Source organism: Schistocerca cancellata, chromosome 1, assembly GCF_023864275.1.
Source record: "Schistocerca cancellata isolate TAMUIC-IGC-003103 chromosome 1, iqSchCanc2.1, whole genome shotgun sequence".
Classification (NCBI taxonomy): Eukaryota; Metazoa; Arthropoda; class Insecta; order Orthoptera; family Acrididae; genus Schistocerca; species Schistocerca cancellata.
In genome coordinates this window covers 307734462-307749888 of record NC_064626.1, presented here as the reverse complement: position 1 = coordinate 307749888, position 15427 = coordinate 307734462, and the positions used below count along the sequence as shown (strand labels likewise).

The 15427-nt window shown below is 41.7% G+C and overlaps 1 protein-coding gene across 1 annotated transcript in view; it reads right to left on the bottom strand.

Annotated features, from left to right (window-relative positions):
• Positions 1–537: 537 nt before the first annotated feature.
• LOC126172988 (alpha-1B adrenergic receptor-like) overlaps positions 538–15427 on the bottom strand; it is a 97865-nt gene continuing 82975 nt past the window's right edge. The window contains exon 4 of the mRNA XM_049920925.1: positions 538–709. Within this exon, the coding sequence (XP_049776882.1) occupies positions 538–709 (172 nt within the window). The remainder of the gene's footprint in view (positions 710–15427) is intronic.

The window sequence follows — 15427 nt, the reverse complement described above, 5'->3', positions numbered from 1 at the left end:
TTACGTCTCACGTATTCAGTTTGATTAATCGTAAAGTTTTTTGTATGTAAGCTTACTATTGGAATGTAAAGACGAAATCTTAGAGAAATTGTTCTCAATGAAAGAAATTAACATTAAAAGGAGTGCAGAACAGCTGACATAGTTTCAAAGCGTATTAGGTGATACACTGATATGGTTGGCTTCATAAATGGCGCGTACTTCCAGTTGTGAACACTGAACTATTTAGATGCTCCTTAGGCTCAAAATATTTTCTTACCATTCTTTTGCTTTGTTAGTTCGTAAATGATATTAAAATAATGGTGAAAGTCAATTACGTGTAATTAATACTTCACTGCCTGAAATGAGCAAAAACTGAGAACGTAAAACTTCCTCGTTTGGTATTCTATGAAAATGAGCCGTACACTTTAAAGGACTTTGCTTTCTGTTTGAAAGGTGTATGGCGTTTGCCAATTACAGAACAGATGTCAGAAACGGTAACCTTTGTACTACTTCAATGTAAGAAGCATTGTAACAGATATTTTGTCTCAGTCTTCTCCTTTAGTGAGAGTCATATTCGTAACGAGCCCCGACGTCGCAAGCTGCAGACATGATGAACGCAGCGTAACTCTCTGGTGAAGTCGCCTTCGGCTGCTGCAAGTCACGAGGCTCCTGCAGGTGGCAGGCCGGTCGTTCCGTTGTGGCGCATGGCTGCATCTTGTGGCAGAGTCTTCTGTGATAACACACCGGAAATATTTCGTTAGTCATTATATTACTTCAAAAATAAATAACATTTATAATTATTATAAATACATCTATATATCGAGTGAGGGAAAATGACCTTTTTATATATCTGAACCTGCCCTAAAGTATTTTCTCGTTATCCCTATGCCAGATACACGAGTACGATGATTATCACACAGTCTCTTTCGCATACAGGTGCATGTTGTACTTCTTTCATAGATTCTTATTTAAAGCTCCCAAGAATTTTTTTTAAGCTTTCGTATAGACTATTCTGTCCTATTACGATCCTCGCAGCGCACCTCTGATTTAGTATTTAATGTACCAAAGTAGCCTGCTAAAATGAACCTCGAGGATTGGTGTAAATAACGCCATCAACGAACCTGTCCTCTTGATGCTACCCCTATTACACGTTATAAAAACCACGTAAGGAATAACAGAACACTATCCCTAAATACTTGTACGACATGAAATGCCGGAAACTGTCAGGTTCTTTCTCTTTCGATTCCCGGCGGGGTCAGGGATTTTCTCTGCCTCGTGATGGCTGGGTGTTGTGTGCTGTCCTTAGGTTAGTTAGGTTTAAGTAGCTCTAAGTTCTAGGGGACTGATGACCATAGATGTTAAGTCCCATAGTGCTCAGAGCCATTTGAACCATCTTTCTCTTTGTTACAGCAATTACACTCTATGTATTGACGTTTAAAGGGAGTCGCCATCCATTCCATTAAGTGGAAAACTGTCCTCATCTTCTTGGTTCTCTTTGAGGTGATCCAGTGACGATAGTTCCCTGTGGACAACATCATGGTCGGCGAACAGTTTCATAATGCTGCTGATCCCATCTAAGAAGTAGTTAACTCATACTTAGAGCATTAGAGATCCTCTTATACTTCCTTGGAGCAGTTTCGATTTACTTTCAGTTTAAAAACTGTATTCATGACAAGCTGAAGTTGTAATATATGAAACACGTACCAAACAACGGCAGGGAGAAATATCTCACCCCGGTGCTGTAACATTGCGATTTCGATTTATTATATTTGTACATGTTGTGCAACAACATCAGTCAAGTGCTGATTAATAATAAAAATATTCCTTTGGACGACGTATCTCCAACATTAATTCATCCATGATTGTTGATGGTTTAGCTGTTATCTCTTTCACTTTCAAGAACAAATGGGCAGCGAAAATCTTTGATACTCATTAAGAGAGCCAAAATCTGTTTCCATAGATGAAAAATTTGAGAAATTTCACACAGATATTCCAGGATCATCAATTAAAGACAACGTTTTCTTTGACACTGTCAAAAAAATGAGGTGTTTGAAGAACCAATAATTATACCGTCCACACTGTTAACAAGATATGACATCTTATTGCTTCCTTTAAAGACACTTCTAAATAGGTTTATGCTGGAAAAGCCTTTGAACCAGTTAAAATGTTACGACAACTGTACAAAAGTATTTTCCATATCTTGCAGCAGGTTACACAATAAATAGAAGTTTTTATAGTTGCATAAATGTATTAAAAATTCTAATAATCTGTGTGCTGATAAACTATCGATCGAAGCGTGCATACACCCCAGAAAAGATCACTTTTACTTAAAGCATGGGAAGTTTTCTGTTTTTCCTCATAAAGCTGTGAGGACGGGGCGTGAGTCGTGCTCGGGTAGCTCAGATGGTCCTTTGCTACGTATTTTCAGATGCTGACAAGGGCACACTCGACTTTTGGTCCCTACTGATGACGACACGTGCAGCTTTCAGCCGCCACCCGTAGTGCAGAACCCGTTTCGCAAATTATTTAGGTTCATTATTTGTGGATCCTCCTGCTCACTGGGGCGTTCCGGGTATGAGACGCTGAAAATGAAGAAGAATCCTCGAGCATATTGATCCTCTACAGACTGAATAGGAGGGAACCCCTCCCAACAGACGAGAAGACGACTAGGAAGCTCCGCTACGGCTGTTGTAGGACGTTTTTTTTTGTAATGAAACAAAAATAAATCCATAAATACAATACAAAATAAAAATAAAATATTAAATATGTTATAAAAATTAAATAAATAAAACAACATAGACGAACCCGCTACGTCCTCTTCCCGATCTTTCGATCCTCGGAAAACAAAAAAATGGTAGAGCACCTGCCCGCGAAAGGCAAAGGTCCCGAGTTCGAGTCTCGGTCCGGCACACAGTTTTAATCTGCCAGGAAGTTTCATATCAGGGCACACTCCGCTGCAGAATGAAAATCTCATTCTGGAAACTTTCCTCGTATAGTTTACTTAACTCCCACTTCCTTTAAATATACTGTTGAAATGTACATGTGAGTGCGCATAACCTTTTGCGGCTGGGTTGAACTACTATGGAGTAAAAAGCGCACTAGAAAAAAGTTTAGAATTTCAGCCACTCATGCGACTGTCATCAGGCACGACTGTAAACATAGCGACCGAACCGCAGCACGCTAACACGCATTAGGCGCCACCAGTGCTATATCAGGGCAGCCATTAGCCACTGCCAAGTAAATACAAAACAACAAGTTGGCCCCGACATATTATCATGACATGAGCCCAGGAGGAAATGCATCGCAACGGAACAAGAAAACCCTTAAGTGACAGGGTTATGTGAGTTTTTTTCGTTGTGGCAGTAAGAGACTGTTATTTTAATTAAAAAAGGCACATTTTTCCATTTGATTCCCTAATAGCTTAGTGCACTTTGTTAAACATTTCTCCAGTGTGTAGATACTGTTCTTGAAGTGAGATTCTCGAAAGTCTGAAACACATCCACACAGTTTCCGTGACATTTTTAAATAGTTTCTTATCGCCAAGTCAGTGTGCACGAAATCTAGCGAATAGGATGGATCTTGAAAGACTTTTTATTTCAGATACCGCCGATGTAACGTTGTCAAAACATGTTATGGCCAAGTGCAATTTTATGATTAAGTTTCTTTGCTCTTTTGCAGTCCAGGTTTGACTACTGTATTTTACCATCGAGTTACTCCAAAATCTTGTATGATATTGGACAACTAAGGTTTCACCTTTAGCAAAGTAATAGATAGGAAGACTCTTTTTTCATCCATGAAGTTACTGACTTGAACCTTTCTCACAGATGAAATCGACTTGATGGTCATTACCGCAAGTCCACCATCCTCATCTGAGTAGCTGGATTGCTGCTTCGTGTCTGGTGAAATGGGGCACTCATACTGGATTGACCTTTTTAACGTTACTCACAAAATTCGTTTCCGTTCATGCCATATGCCATCGTTCAGCAAACGCGCCACCCATCTGGCATAAGCCTTTCTTATTGTTCATTCGTTGTGTTACAGTCTATCATTTTCTTGTATGTCTATATAGCGTTGACTGTTTCGTACATCTTCAGTTGCAGAACGCTCGGTACGAAATTGTATAATTTCTCCTTGTCTTCACCACGGTTGTAGACCTTTTGAGGTCTTTCGTGTGATTAATGTCTTGAGACCTATTACTACGTCAAAATTCCATCGTGACTATTATAACTACTGAAAACGTAAAGCAACAACATAATTTTCATGATGGCACGGTATTACAGTTTTCTGATTGAACGAACACGCGTAACTTTAATAGCCATGTCAGTAGAATTATTCATAACATCAAGTACAAACTTGTTCTATAATAAAACAAGCAGAATTTCACTCTTATCTGAGCCGTTTCAGTACCATACGAACAAACGTCTCGCATTGGCTATGTAAAGAGAATTAAATGCGTTCTTAATTAGTGGCACACGGTAAACTGATGAAGACTGTCGGTACTGCATTATTTTAGACGCTAGCGCTGTCATACATTGGGGAGAATTTTATTGGAAGTAAAATGTCTGAAAATGAGTGATGTATTAAAATGTGAGGAGGATTCGAAACGGTAAAAAAACTGACCTGGAAAGCAGGATACGTGAAAGAATAGAAAGAAAACGGATAATGTCACGAACTGTTTATTGATCTGTACTATCACTAAAAAAAATAGACGGAAACACCAAAAGTTTTGTTTACAGATTGAGTCGATGCGGACAGAGCGGCACGAAGAGGGGAACAAAATTCATGGAACATCGGGAGAATTCTGGTTAAGTAGTGCACTGGGAGAGGAGACATATTCCTTGTATGATTTGCAAGTGAGTATTGGTCAAGGTTTGAAATCTGTACCATATCAGTCTGAAGGATGAAATTAAATTTGAGGCGTGATGCAACAGCGATATTCTTACGGTTTGTTGATATCATAAGAGAAGATACTGACGTGCTCAGTATAAGTGCGATGAATTCAGTGATATAATGGTGGTATTCCTTCCAGTCAAAGATATTCGATGAATTTAACAACTGTTGTTTTAAAGGAAAACTTACAAAGTTTTATAAAATTTTGTTTCGTTACGCTTCTATATTCTTTGAACGTAACGGCCGAAGTATCAGGGAGAGGGAGCAATGATTGAATTAACATTCGTCAACATGGGGTTTACTGTAAAAGAATGGTCAGTATTAGACACATCCAACGTAAGACATCACAAAAAAATTCTGAATTTAAATGTGTGTCGACTGAGTGAGAAGGGACACAATGAAGTGCCGCAGAACTTAAGACACATTCCGAACAAACGGTGTTCGAATACCAGTCTTATCATCACCATTTTGGTCTTCTGAAATGATCTTCAATCACAGCAGACAAATTCTAAAGGTGCTCTGAATGAAAACACACACATCACGTGTGTAATTATATACAATACTTATTATCGATTTCACAAACCGGATTTTGCTTTTTATCTCATCATGAGCTACAAAAGATAAGTATGTGGTGCAACGAAATTTTGTTGGTTTGAAGATTGTAAATTAGTGCAACTACAGAGTATCTCCATTTTCAGAAATGAAAATACACTCCTGGAAATTGAAATAAGAACACCGTGAATTCATTGTCCCAGGAAGGGGAAACTTTATTGACACATTCCTGGGGTCAGATACATCACATGATCACACTGACAGAACCACAGGCACATAGACACAGGCAACAGAGCATGCACAATGTCGGCACTAGTACAGTGTATATCCACCTTTCGCAGCAATGCAGGCTGCTATTCTCCCATGGAGACGATCGTAGAGATGCTGGATGTAGTCCTGTGGAACGGCTTGCCATGCCATTTCCACCTGGCGCCTCAGTTGGACCAGCGTTCGTGCTGGACGTGCAGACCGCGTGAGACGACGCTTCATCCAGTCCCAAACATGCTCAATGGGGGACAGATCCGGAGATCTTGCTGGCCAGGGTAGTTGACTTACACCTTCTAGAGCACGTTGGGTGGCACGGGATACATGCGGACGTGCATTGTCCTGTTGGAACAGCAAGTTCCCTTGCCGGTCTAGGAATGGTAGAACGATGGGTTCGATGACGGTTTGGATGTACCGTGCACTATTCAGTGTCCCCTCGACGATCACCAGTGGTGTACGGCCAGTGTAGGAGATCGCTCCCCACACCATGATGCCGGGTGTTGGCCCTGTGTGCCTCCGTCGTATGCAGTCCTGATTGTGGCGCTCACCTGCACGGCGCCAAACACGCATACGACCATCATTGGCACCAAGGCAGAACGACTCTCATCGCTGAAGACGACACGTCTCCATTCGTCCCTCCATTCACGCCTGTCGCGACTCCACTGGAGGCGGGCTGCACGATGTTGGGGCGTGAGCGGAAGACGGCCTAACGGTGTGCGGGACAGTAGCCCAGCTTCATGGAGACGGTTGCGAATGGTCCTCGCCGATACCCCAGGAGCAACAGTGTCCCTAATTTGCTGGGAAGTGGCGGTGCGGTCGCCTACGGCACTGCGTAGGATCCTACGGTCTTGGCGTGCATCCGTGCGTCGCTGCGGTCCGGTCCCAGGTCGACGGGCACGTGCACCTTCCGCCGACCACTGGCGACAACATCGATGTACTGTGGAGACCTCACGCCCCACGTGTTGAGCAATTCGGCGGTACGTCCACACGGCCTCTCGCATGCCCACTATACGCCCTCGCTCAAAGTCCGTCAACTGCACATACGGTTCACTTCCACGCTGTCGCGGCATGCTACCAGTGTTAAAGACTGCGATGGAGCTCCGTATGCCACGGCAAACTGGCTGACACTGACGGCGGCGGTGCACAAATGCTGCGCAGCCAGCGCCATTCGACGGCCAACACCGCGGTTCCTGGTGTGTCCGCTGTGCCTTGCGTGTGATCATTGCTTGTACAGCCCTCTCGCAGTGTCCGGAGCAAGTATGGTGGGTGTGACACACCGGTGTCAATGTGTTCTTTTTTCCATTTCCAGGAGTGTATTATGTTAGGTTTAGGAATAATACGAGAGGGATTATTTCAGTGTAAATGCGATGTAAAATTATGAAACTATGATAAAATATGTGACACATTAACTAATTAACCATATAGAAATTACAACAGTCGCTCCTAGAAGGAAATAAACTGAACAGCAAACTTTGGTACAAGTTCCAATGATGTTGCTTAACAAAATAATCTTGTCTTTAATAGGTCGTAAATTACGAACAGATAAGATATACTAGTGAGCTTAAGCAGGTATGTGAAGCAGCTGTGATTACACAAAGTAAACATTTTTAGAACAAGTCCAATTACAGTAACTGAATCAAAGGAAAACGGGTCACATGAGTTCGGCGGGAATGTACAATATGGCATGGATCGGATTATGAGTAATGTCTGTATTTAGAACTGGTGAGTAGAAGAACTTTGGTCATTCAGTTCTAAGCTTGGGCTGAGGGACCTATGTTGATTATTTCCAATGTTTCAACATAGTTCTTCGTTGTATAACACAACAGCTTGAACATATTTCTCCGCCTCAGTTTGTGCTTTTCTTCCTGTAACAATCCCGATGAGTACGCTAGAAGTTTTCCCACCCTCTTTGTCAATTTCTAAGATCGAATAAAAATACTTTTTTGACTGTATCGGCGTGTACGTCATCCTGCATTTTGCGACAGCCTTGTGAAACATCTACTACATCTTTAAGTGTTTGGTTCAAATGACTTATCAAACACGCAATTTATTTCGAAGACAAGTAACTTTATCAGCAGCCACAAAGTTTTAATTATAATTTCGAAAAAATGAAGTCACACAACTGATTTTTGTCTGTTTGTAAGTGTATGACCATAGCCATGGTACACATACATTGACGTTCCCGCACCGCAGTACCCTCTAACGACGCCAGAGTGATCAAAATAAGATGATGGAGCCCGTTAATAAAGTATAGCGCTATGTGGTGTGTTCATTTAAGAAATAAATTGTAGTGTTGTGTGGTAATTCGTTTCTGTATTTGAAGGGGAACGACGTTGTAACAATTCATGCTGGTGGAAGTGCATAGAAACAATGCACCTTGATATGAAAGAGTAGTTAGCAGCCGCAGACGGACCCAATGTGATCAAACGATATATTGGAAAAAGTGAAAATCAGTCATGTGTCAAGTTTCAAACTTATTGCAAGACGTTGCAGACATGGCAAAGATTGCCGCAAGCTGGGTTAGGAGACTGATCACACCAGTCGAACCGAGGCATCAGCAGGAATTTTGCAGCTGTGTTAGGCTAACCCAGATTTCTTTACTCGCCTAATCGCCATGGATGGCGCCATGATTTAACCATAACCTCCAAAGGATGGAGCACAGCAAATAATAGATTCACCACAAAAAAAAGACCCAACCGCAGTTGGCTTGAGTGGTTTTTCGGACTGCCATGGAACGCTCGTAAGGGACAAAGCATTAGGAAACATGCTACCGAAATCTCCTGACGAAGTCAAAACGAAGCGACGCGGGAAGCTGTCCAAGGGAGTGGGTTTCTGCTCCACGATGGCGCCTCAGCTGATTCTGCACATGTCACAGTCACAGTTCCACTCTCTTTGAGCTATCCAGTTTTGTCTCACACCAGGTAATCCGATGACGTGGCACCCACTGACCGTTTCCTCTTCAGTCTTATGAAGAAAATAAAACTATTCCGTGGCAGGTATCTGCAGCCATTAACTCAGCGTTTTTTTTTTTTTATCAGTCTACTGACTGGTTTGATGCGGCCCGCCACGAATTCCTTTCCTGTGCTAACCTCTTCATCTCAGAGTAGAACTTGCAACCTACGTCCTCAATTATTTGCTTGACATATTCCAATCTCTGTCTTCCTCTGCAGTTTTTGCCCTCTACAGCTCCCTCTAGTACTATGGAAGTCATTCCCTCATGTCTTAGCAGATGACCTATCATCCTGTCCCTTCTCCTTATCAGTGTTTTCCACATATTCCTTTCCTCTCCGATTCTGCGTAGAACCTCCTCATTCCTTACCTTATCAGTCCACCTAATTTTCAACATTCGTCTATAGCACCACATCTCAAATGCTTCGATTCTCTTCTGTTCTGGTTTTCCCACAGTCCATGTTTCACTACCATACAATGCTGTACTCCAGACGTACATCCTCAGAAATTTCTTCCTCAAAATAAGGCCGGTATTTGATATTAGTAGATTTCTCTTGGCCAGAAATGCCTTTTTTGCCATAGCGAGTCTGCTTTTGATGTCCTCCTTACTCCGTCCGTCATTGGTTATCTTACTGCCTAGGTAGCAGAATTCCTTAACTTCATTGACTTCGTGACCATCAATCCTGATGTTAAGTTTCTCGCTGTTCTCATTTCTACTACTTCTCATTACCTTCGTCTTTCTCCGATTTACTCTCAAACCATACTGTGTACTCATTGGACTGTTCGTTCCGTTCAGCAGATCATTTAATTCTTCTTCACTTTCACTCAGGATAGCAATGTCATCAGCGAATCGTATCATTGACATCCTTTCACCTTGTATTTTAATTCCACTCCTGAACCTTTCTTTTATTTCCATCATTGCTTCCTCGATGTACAGATTGAAGAGTAGGGGCGAAAGGCTACAGCCTTGTCTTACACCCTTTTTAATACGAGCACTTCGTTCTTGATCGTCCACACTTATTATTCCCTCTTGGTTGTTGTACATATTGTATATGACCCGTCTCTCCCTATAGCTTACCCTTAATTTTTTCAGAATCTCGAACAGCTTGCACCATTTTATATTGTCGAACGCTTTTTCCAGGTCGACAAATCCTATGAAAGTGTCTTGATTTTTCTTTAGCCTTGCTTCCATTATTAGCCGTAACGTCAGAATTGCCTGTCTCGTCCCTTTACTTTTCCTAAAGCCAAACTGATCGTCACCTAGCGCATTCTCAATTTTCTTTTCCATTCTTCTGTATATTATTCTTGTAAGCAGCTTCGATGCATAAGCTGTTAAGCTGATTGTGCGATAATTCTCGCAGTTGTCAGCCCTTGCCGTCTTCGGAATTGTGTGGATGATGCTTTTCCGAAAGTCAGATGGTATATCGCCAGACTATTCTACACACCAACGTGAATAGCTTGTATGGTCTCTTAAACTGGGTCACAATTCTCGAGCTCGCTGTACAAGGCTATTTCTGGCAGAGTACTTTTGTACACCCCTGCAAGCTTCCATCGTTAAATCGCAAATCCTACAAAGTTTTATGAGCCATTGCATTATAGTTTTGTTTGTTTGTTTCTTTGTTGCTGACACGTCTTTGGCTTTCCAAGCCTGCGCCACGTGAACTACCTACCTGTTTTCCTCAGTACAGTACAAAATTTGTTCGCAGGAATATGTGTTTCATCGACCCCAAGTTACATGAAATTATTAGTCGGTTCAAGGAGGACGATGTCAGAGATACGGATTAAGAAATACACAAAAAATACGACGATTTCAAAATACTGAGTGATCACAGCTAGCAGCGAACAAGAGGACCATTTAGAGTGGGAATCTCCAGATAGCGGTGATGGTGACTTCTGTGTTTCTCCAATAAAATACGTGAAGTTATTACTTAAAAATCTAATGTGTTCTGAGCGAGAGTAAAGAAAAATGTAGATCCCAGCATGGAATGTCAATTTTGTAGATTTATTTTCTGTGCCTATCGAATGCAACTTTTGTGCAAGTGTAAACCCTACTTATGGTTGCCTGACATTGTCGACAGGAGAGCGATTTCTTATTTTGAAAAATATAATCATCTAGTTTGAGAAGTTTTTAATACGGATCACATGAAATGTCCATGTATGTATTTCACGCAGTCTGGACTAAATAAAACTTTTCCAGTCAGAAGATTATATTTTTCCTATAATTTAGTTCTATGTAAAATTTACTTGCCAAAGACAAACGTTAATTTCTCAGAATGCGAAATTCAGTTCTCTCCATTTCGTTTGTGTGCAATATTTAAAAAATAGCAAAAATAATGAGATTTTGTGCGATAAAAAATAAAATGATACAGGCTTTAATTAGTACAACAAAATCAACGTAGAATATTTAAACAACTCTTAATTTATTCGAAACATAAATGCTATATAACTAAAATTTTCAGATGTTTTGCGCTTTAAATCTCGGTTTAAACATAGGGGTCCAAAGGACCGGACCTTGTAGCGTACCTTACGGAAAAATCACTAGGTGATTTCCATGGTGGAATTTTTCTTTACCAGCCAGAATGCAGACAACTATAAACAATGTGTTCACAAAGTCAGTCATCATTGGTATATATGTTTCGCATTGGGGCATGAATATGAGGAGAAGGACAAACACCACGTTTCATTGTCATGCTTGGATCATTTTCGAGTTGATAAGTAACACACTACCCCTCGTGCCTCGTGTGTTGGGGAGTAATTTTGATGAGTGAAATACGAGTGCGCCTCTTTGCATGCTTCGACCTTTGATGCTGTGCGTCACGTATTCGCATGATACGACAGCGACGCTAATAAATGGAAAGTTAATTATTCCTGAGTGCTAATGCAGAATCCATAGGAAGCTGCCAACGCCTCAGACATATGATTTCGTCTCCTGAGTGCTTTTGGTACTTCTGGAACGACTACCTGTTTGCATCTTTGTTTACGGCACACGCACTAGAAGCTATAGTCATTTTTTGGACAATTACAGCTAGACACAAACGTAAGTTTAGTTCTGAAAACTATTTGTTCGTTATATATCACATGTGAGATGACTTAAATGACATTTTATATAATAAGCTAGTCGCAAATGAACTCAAAACGTTGTTTGTGTAAAAAATATAATCATTACGCGTTGGTGTACCTCTGTGGCCGCATACAAGAGATTAAATCAAGTGACGATAAAGTAAATATTTCCGCTGATTTGCTTCAGAGACAAATTGTGTTCATTATTTATGTGTATATGTATTTTAATTTATTCCAAATAATTGATATGAACATCCGACGTCAACATTGTTTTGACTGGTTATATTTAATTTTCATTGCGTTATGGGAATTGTAATGAACTGTTAATACTCTGATTCTTCATTTTATTAGCTATGAACCGCCGAGTTTTATGGTTCAGGAAATGAAAATCGAGATTTCAAATCTAGTTCACCACACGCGGAATGGGGATATGGCAGTTCCAAAATTCCCGGTAATAAATAAAATGATCCATTAGAATTCACATCCAAAATAGCAGAGCCATGACCTAAGCAAGGAGACGACATGACAAACAATAGGAGAGAGAGGCCTGCAGCCAGTGCAGAAGCAGAAGTACAATGGAACAAGCATCAGCCTCCGAAAAACCAGTTCCAGTTAAGTGTACCCGAACTGATGCAGTAAGTCATTGGCCTCAGCTTACAGACACAAGGAAATGTTAAAAAATACCACACTGTAAAGGACAGACAGCATTAATGTGTAGTAAGTGTAACGTTCATCTGTGTCTACACAAGAGAATAAACTGTTTCTCAGAATTTCACGAGATACACTACGTTGTACTACAAATACAGGGTGTTACAAAAAGGTACGGTCAAACTTTCAGGAAACAGTCCTCACACACAAAGAAAGAAAATATGTTATGTGGACATGTGTCCGGAAACGCTTACTTTCCATGTTGGAGCTCATTTTATTACTTCTCTTCAAATCACATTAATCATGGACTGGAAACACACAGCAACAGAACGTACCAGCGTGACTTCAAACATTTTGTTCCAGGAAATGTTCAAAATGTCCTCCGTTAGCGAGGATACATGCATCCACCCTCCGTCGCATGGAATCCCTGATGCGCTGATGCAGCCCTGGAGAATGGCGTATTGTATCACAGCCGTCCACAACACGAGCACGAAGAGTCTCTACATTTGGTACTTGGGTTGCGTAGACGAGTGCTTTCAAATGACCCCATAAATGAAAGTCAAGAGGGTTGACGTCAGGAGAGCGTGAAGGCCATGGAATTGGTCCGCCTCTACCAATCCATCGGTCACCGAATCTGTTGTTGAGAAGCGTACGAACACTTCGACTGAAATGTGCACGAGCTCCATCGTGCATGAACCACATGTTGTATCGTACTTGTAAAGGCACATGTTCTAACAGCACAGGTAGAGTATCCCGTATGAAATCATGATAACGTGCTCCATTGAGCGTATGTGGAAGCACATGGGGCCCAATCAAGACATCACCAACAATGCCTGCCCAAACGTTCACAGAAAATCTGTGTTGATGACGTGATTGCACAACTGCGTGCGGATTCTCGTCAGCCCTCACATGTTAATTGTGAAAATTTACAATTTGATCACGTTGGAATGAAACCTCACCCGTAAAGAGAACATTTGCACTGAAATGAGGATTGACACATTGTTGGATGAACCATTCGCAGAAGTGTACCCGTGGAGGCCAATCAGCTGCTGATACTGCCTGCACACGCTGTACATGGTACTGAAACAACTGGTTCTCCCGTAGCACTCTCCATACTGTGACGTCGTCAACGTTACCTTGTACAGCAGTAACTTCTCTGACGATGACATTAGGGTTATCGTCAACTGCACGAAGAATTGCCTCGTCCATTGCAGGTGTCCTCGTCGTTCTAGGTCTTCCCCAGTCGCGAGTCAGAGGCTGGAATGTTCCGTGCTCCCTAAGACGCCGATCAATTGCTTCGAACGTCTTCCTGTAGGGACACCTTCGTTCTGGAAATCTGTCTCGATACAAACGTACCGCGCCACGGCTATTGCCCCGTGCTAATCCATACATAAAATGGGCATCTGCCAACTCCGCATTTGTAAACATTGCACTGACTGCAAAACCACGTTCGTGATGAACACTAACCTGTTGATGCTACGCACTGATGTGCTTGATGCTAGTACTGTAGAGCAATGAGTCACATGTCAACACGAGCACCGAAGTCAACATTACCTTCCTTCAATTGGGCCAACTGGCGGTGAATCGAGGAAGTACAGTACATACTGAGGAAACTAAAATGAGCTCTAACATGGAAATTAGGCGTTTCCGGACACATGTCCACATAACATATTTTCTTTATTTGTGTGTGAGGAATGTTTCCTGAAAGTTTGGCCGTACCTTTTTATGTAACACCCTGTACAATTACACTGTTGGAAAAAAATTGTACACCCTTTTAGAGGTTTCCAATTCACTTAAGATTAATTGTTGCAACACAACATATGAAGTACATGTAATGATTGTACTCATTGAGGGTGGTCCATTGATCGTGACCGGGCCAAATATCTCACGAAATAAGCGTCAAAAGAAAAAACTACAAACAACGAAACTTGTCTAGCTTGAAGGGGGAAATCAGATGGCGCTATGGTGGACCCGCTAGATGGCGCTGCCATAGGTCAAACGGATATCAACTGCCTTTTTTTAAAATAGGAACCTCCATTTTTCATTACATATTCGTCTAGTACGTAAAGAAACATGAATGTTTTAGTTGGACCACTTTTTTCGCTCTGTGGTAGATGGCGCTGTAATAGTCACAAACATTTGGCTCACAATTTTAGACGAACAGTTGGTAACAGGTAGGTTTTTTAAATTAAAATACGGAACGTAGGTATGTTTGAACATTTTATTTCGGTTGTTCCAATGTGATACATGTACATTTGTGAACTTACCATTTCTGAGAACGCACGCTGTTACAGCGTGGTTACCTGTAAATACCACATTAATGCAATAAATGCTCAAAATGATGTCCGTCAACCTCAATGCATTTGGCAATAAGTGTAACGACATTCCTCTCAACAGCGAGTAGTTCGCCTTCAGTAATGTTCGCACATGCATTAAAACTGCGCTGACGGATGTTGTAAGGCGTTGTCGGTGGATCACGATAGCAAATATCCTTCAACTTTCCCCACAGAAAGAAATCCGTGGACGTAAGATCCGGTGAACGTGCGGGTCATGGTATGGTGCTTCGACGACCAATCCACCTGTCAAGAAACATGCTATTCAACACCGCTTCAAATTTAGATTGCCATCGATAAAATGGGGGCCAAATATCTTTCCTCCCATAATGCCGCAACATACATTAACCCGCCAAGGTCGCTGATGTTCCACTTGTCGCAGCCATCGTGGATTTTCCGTTGCCCAATGGTGCGTATTATGCCGGTTTACGTTACCACTGTTGGTGAATGACGCTTCGTCGCTAAATAGAACGCATGCAAAAAAATCTGTCATCGTCCCGTAATTTCTCTTGTGCCCAGTGGCATAACTGTACACGACGTTCTAAGTCGTTGCCATGCAATACCTGTGCATAGAAATATGGTTCGGGTGCAATCGATGTTGTAGCATTCTCAACACCGCCGTTTTTGAGATTCACGATTCTCGCGCAGTTTGTCTGCTACTGATGTGCGAATTAGCCGCGACAGCAGCTAAAACACCTACTTGGGCATCATCATTTGCTGCAGGTCGAGGTTGACGTGTCACATGTGGCTGA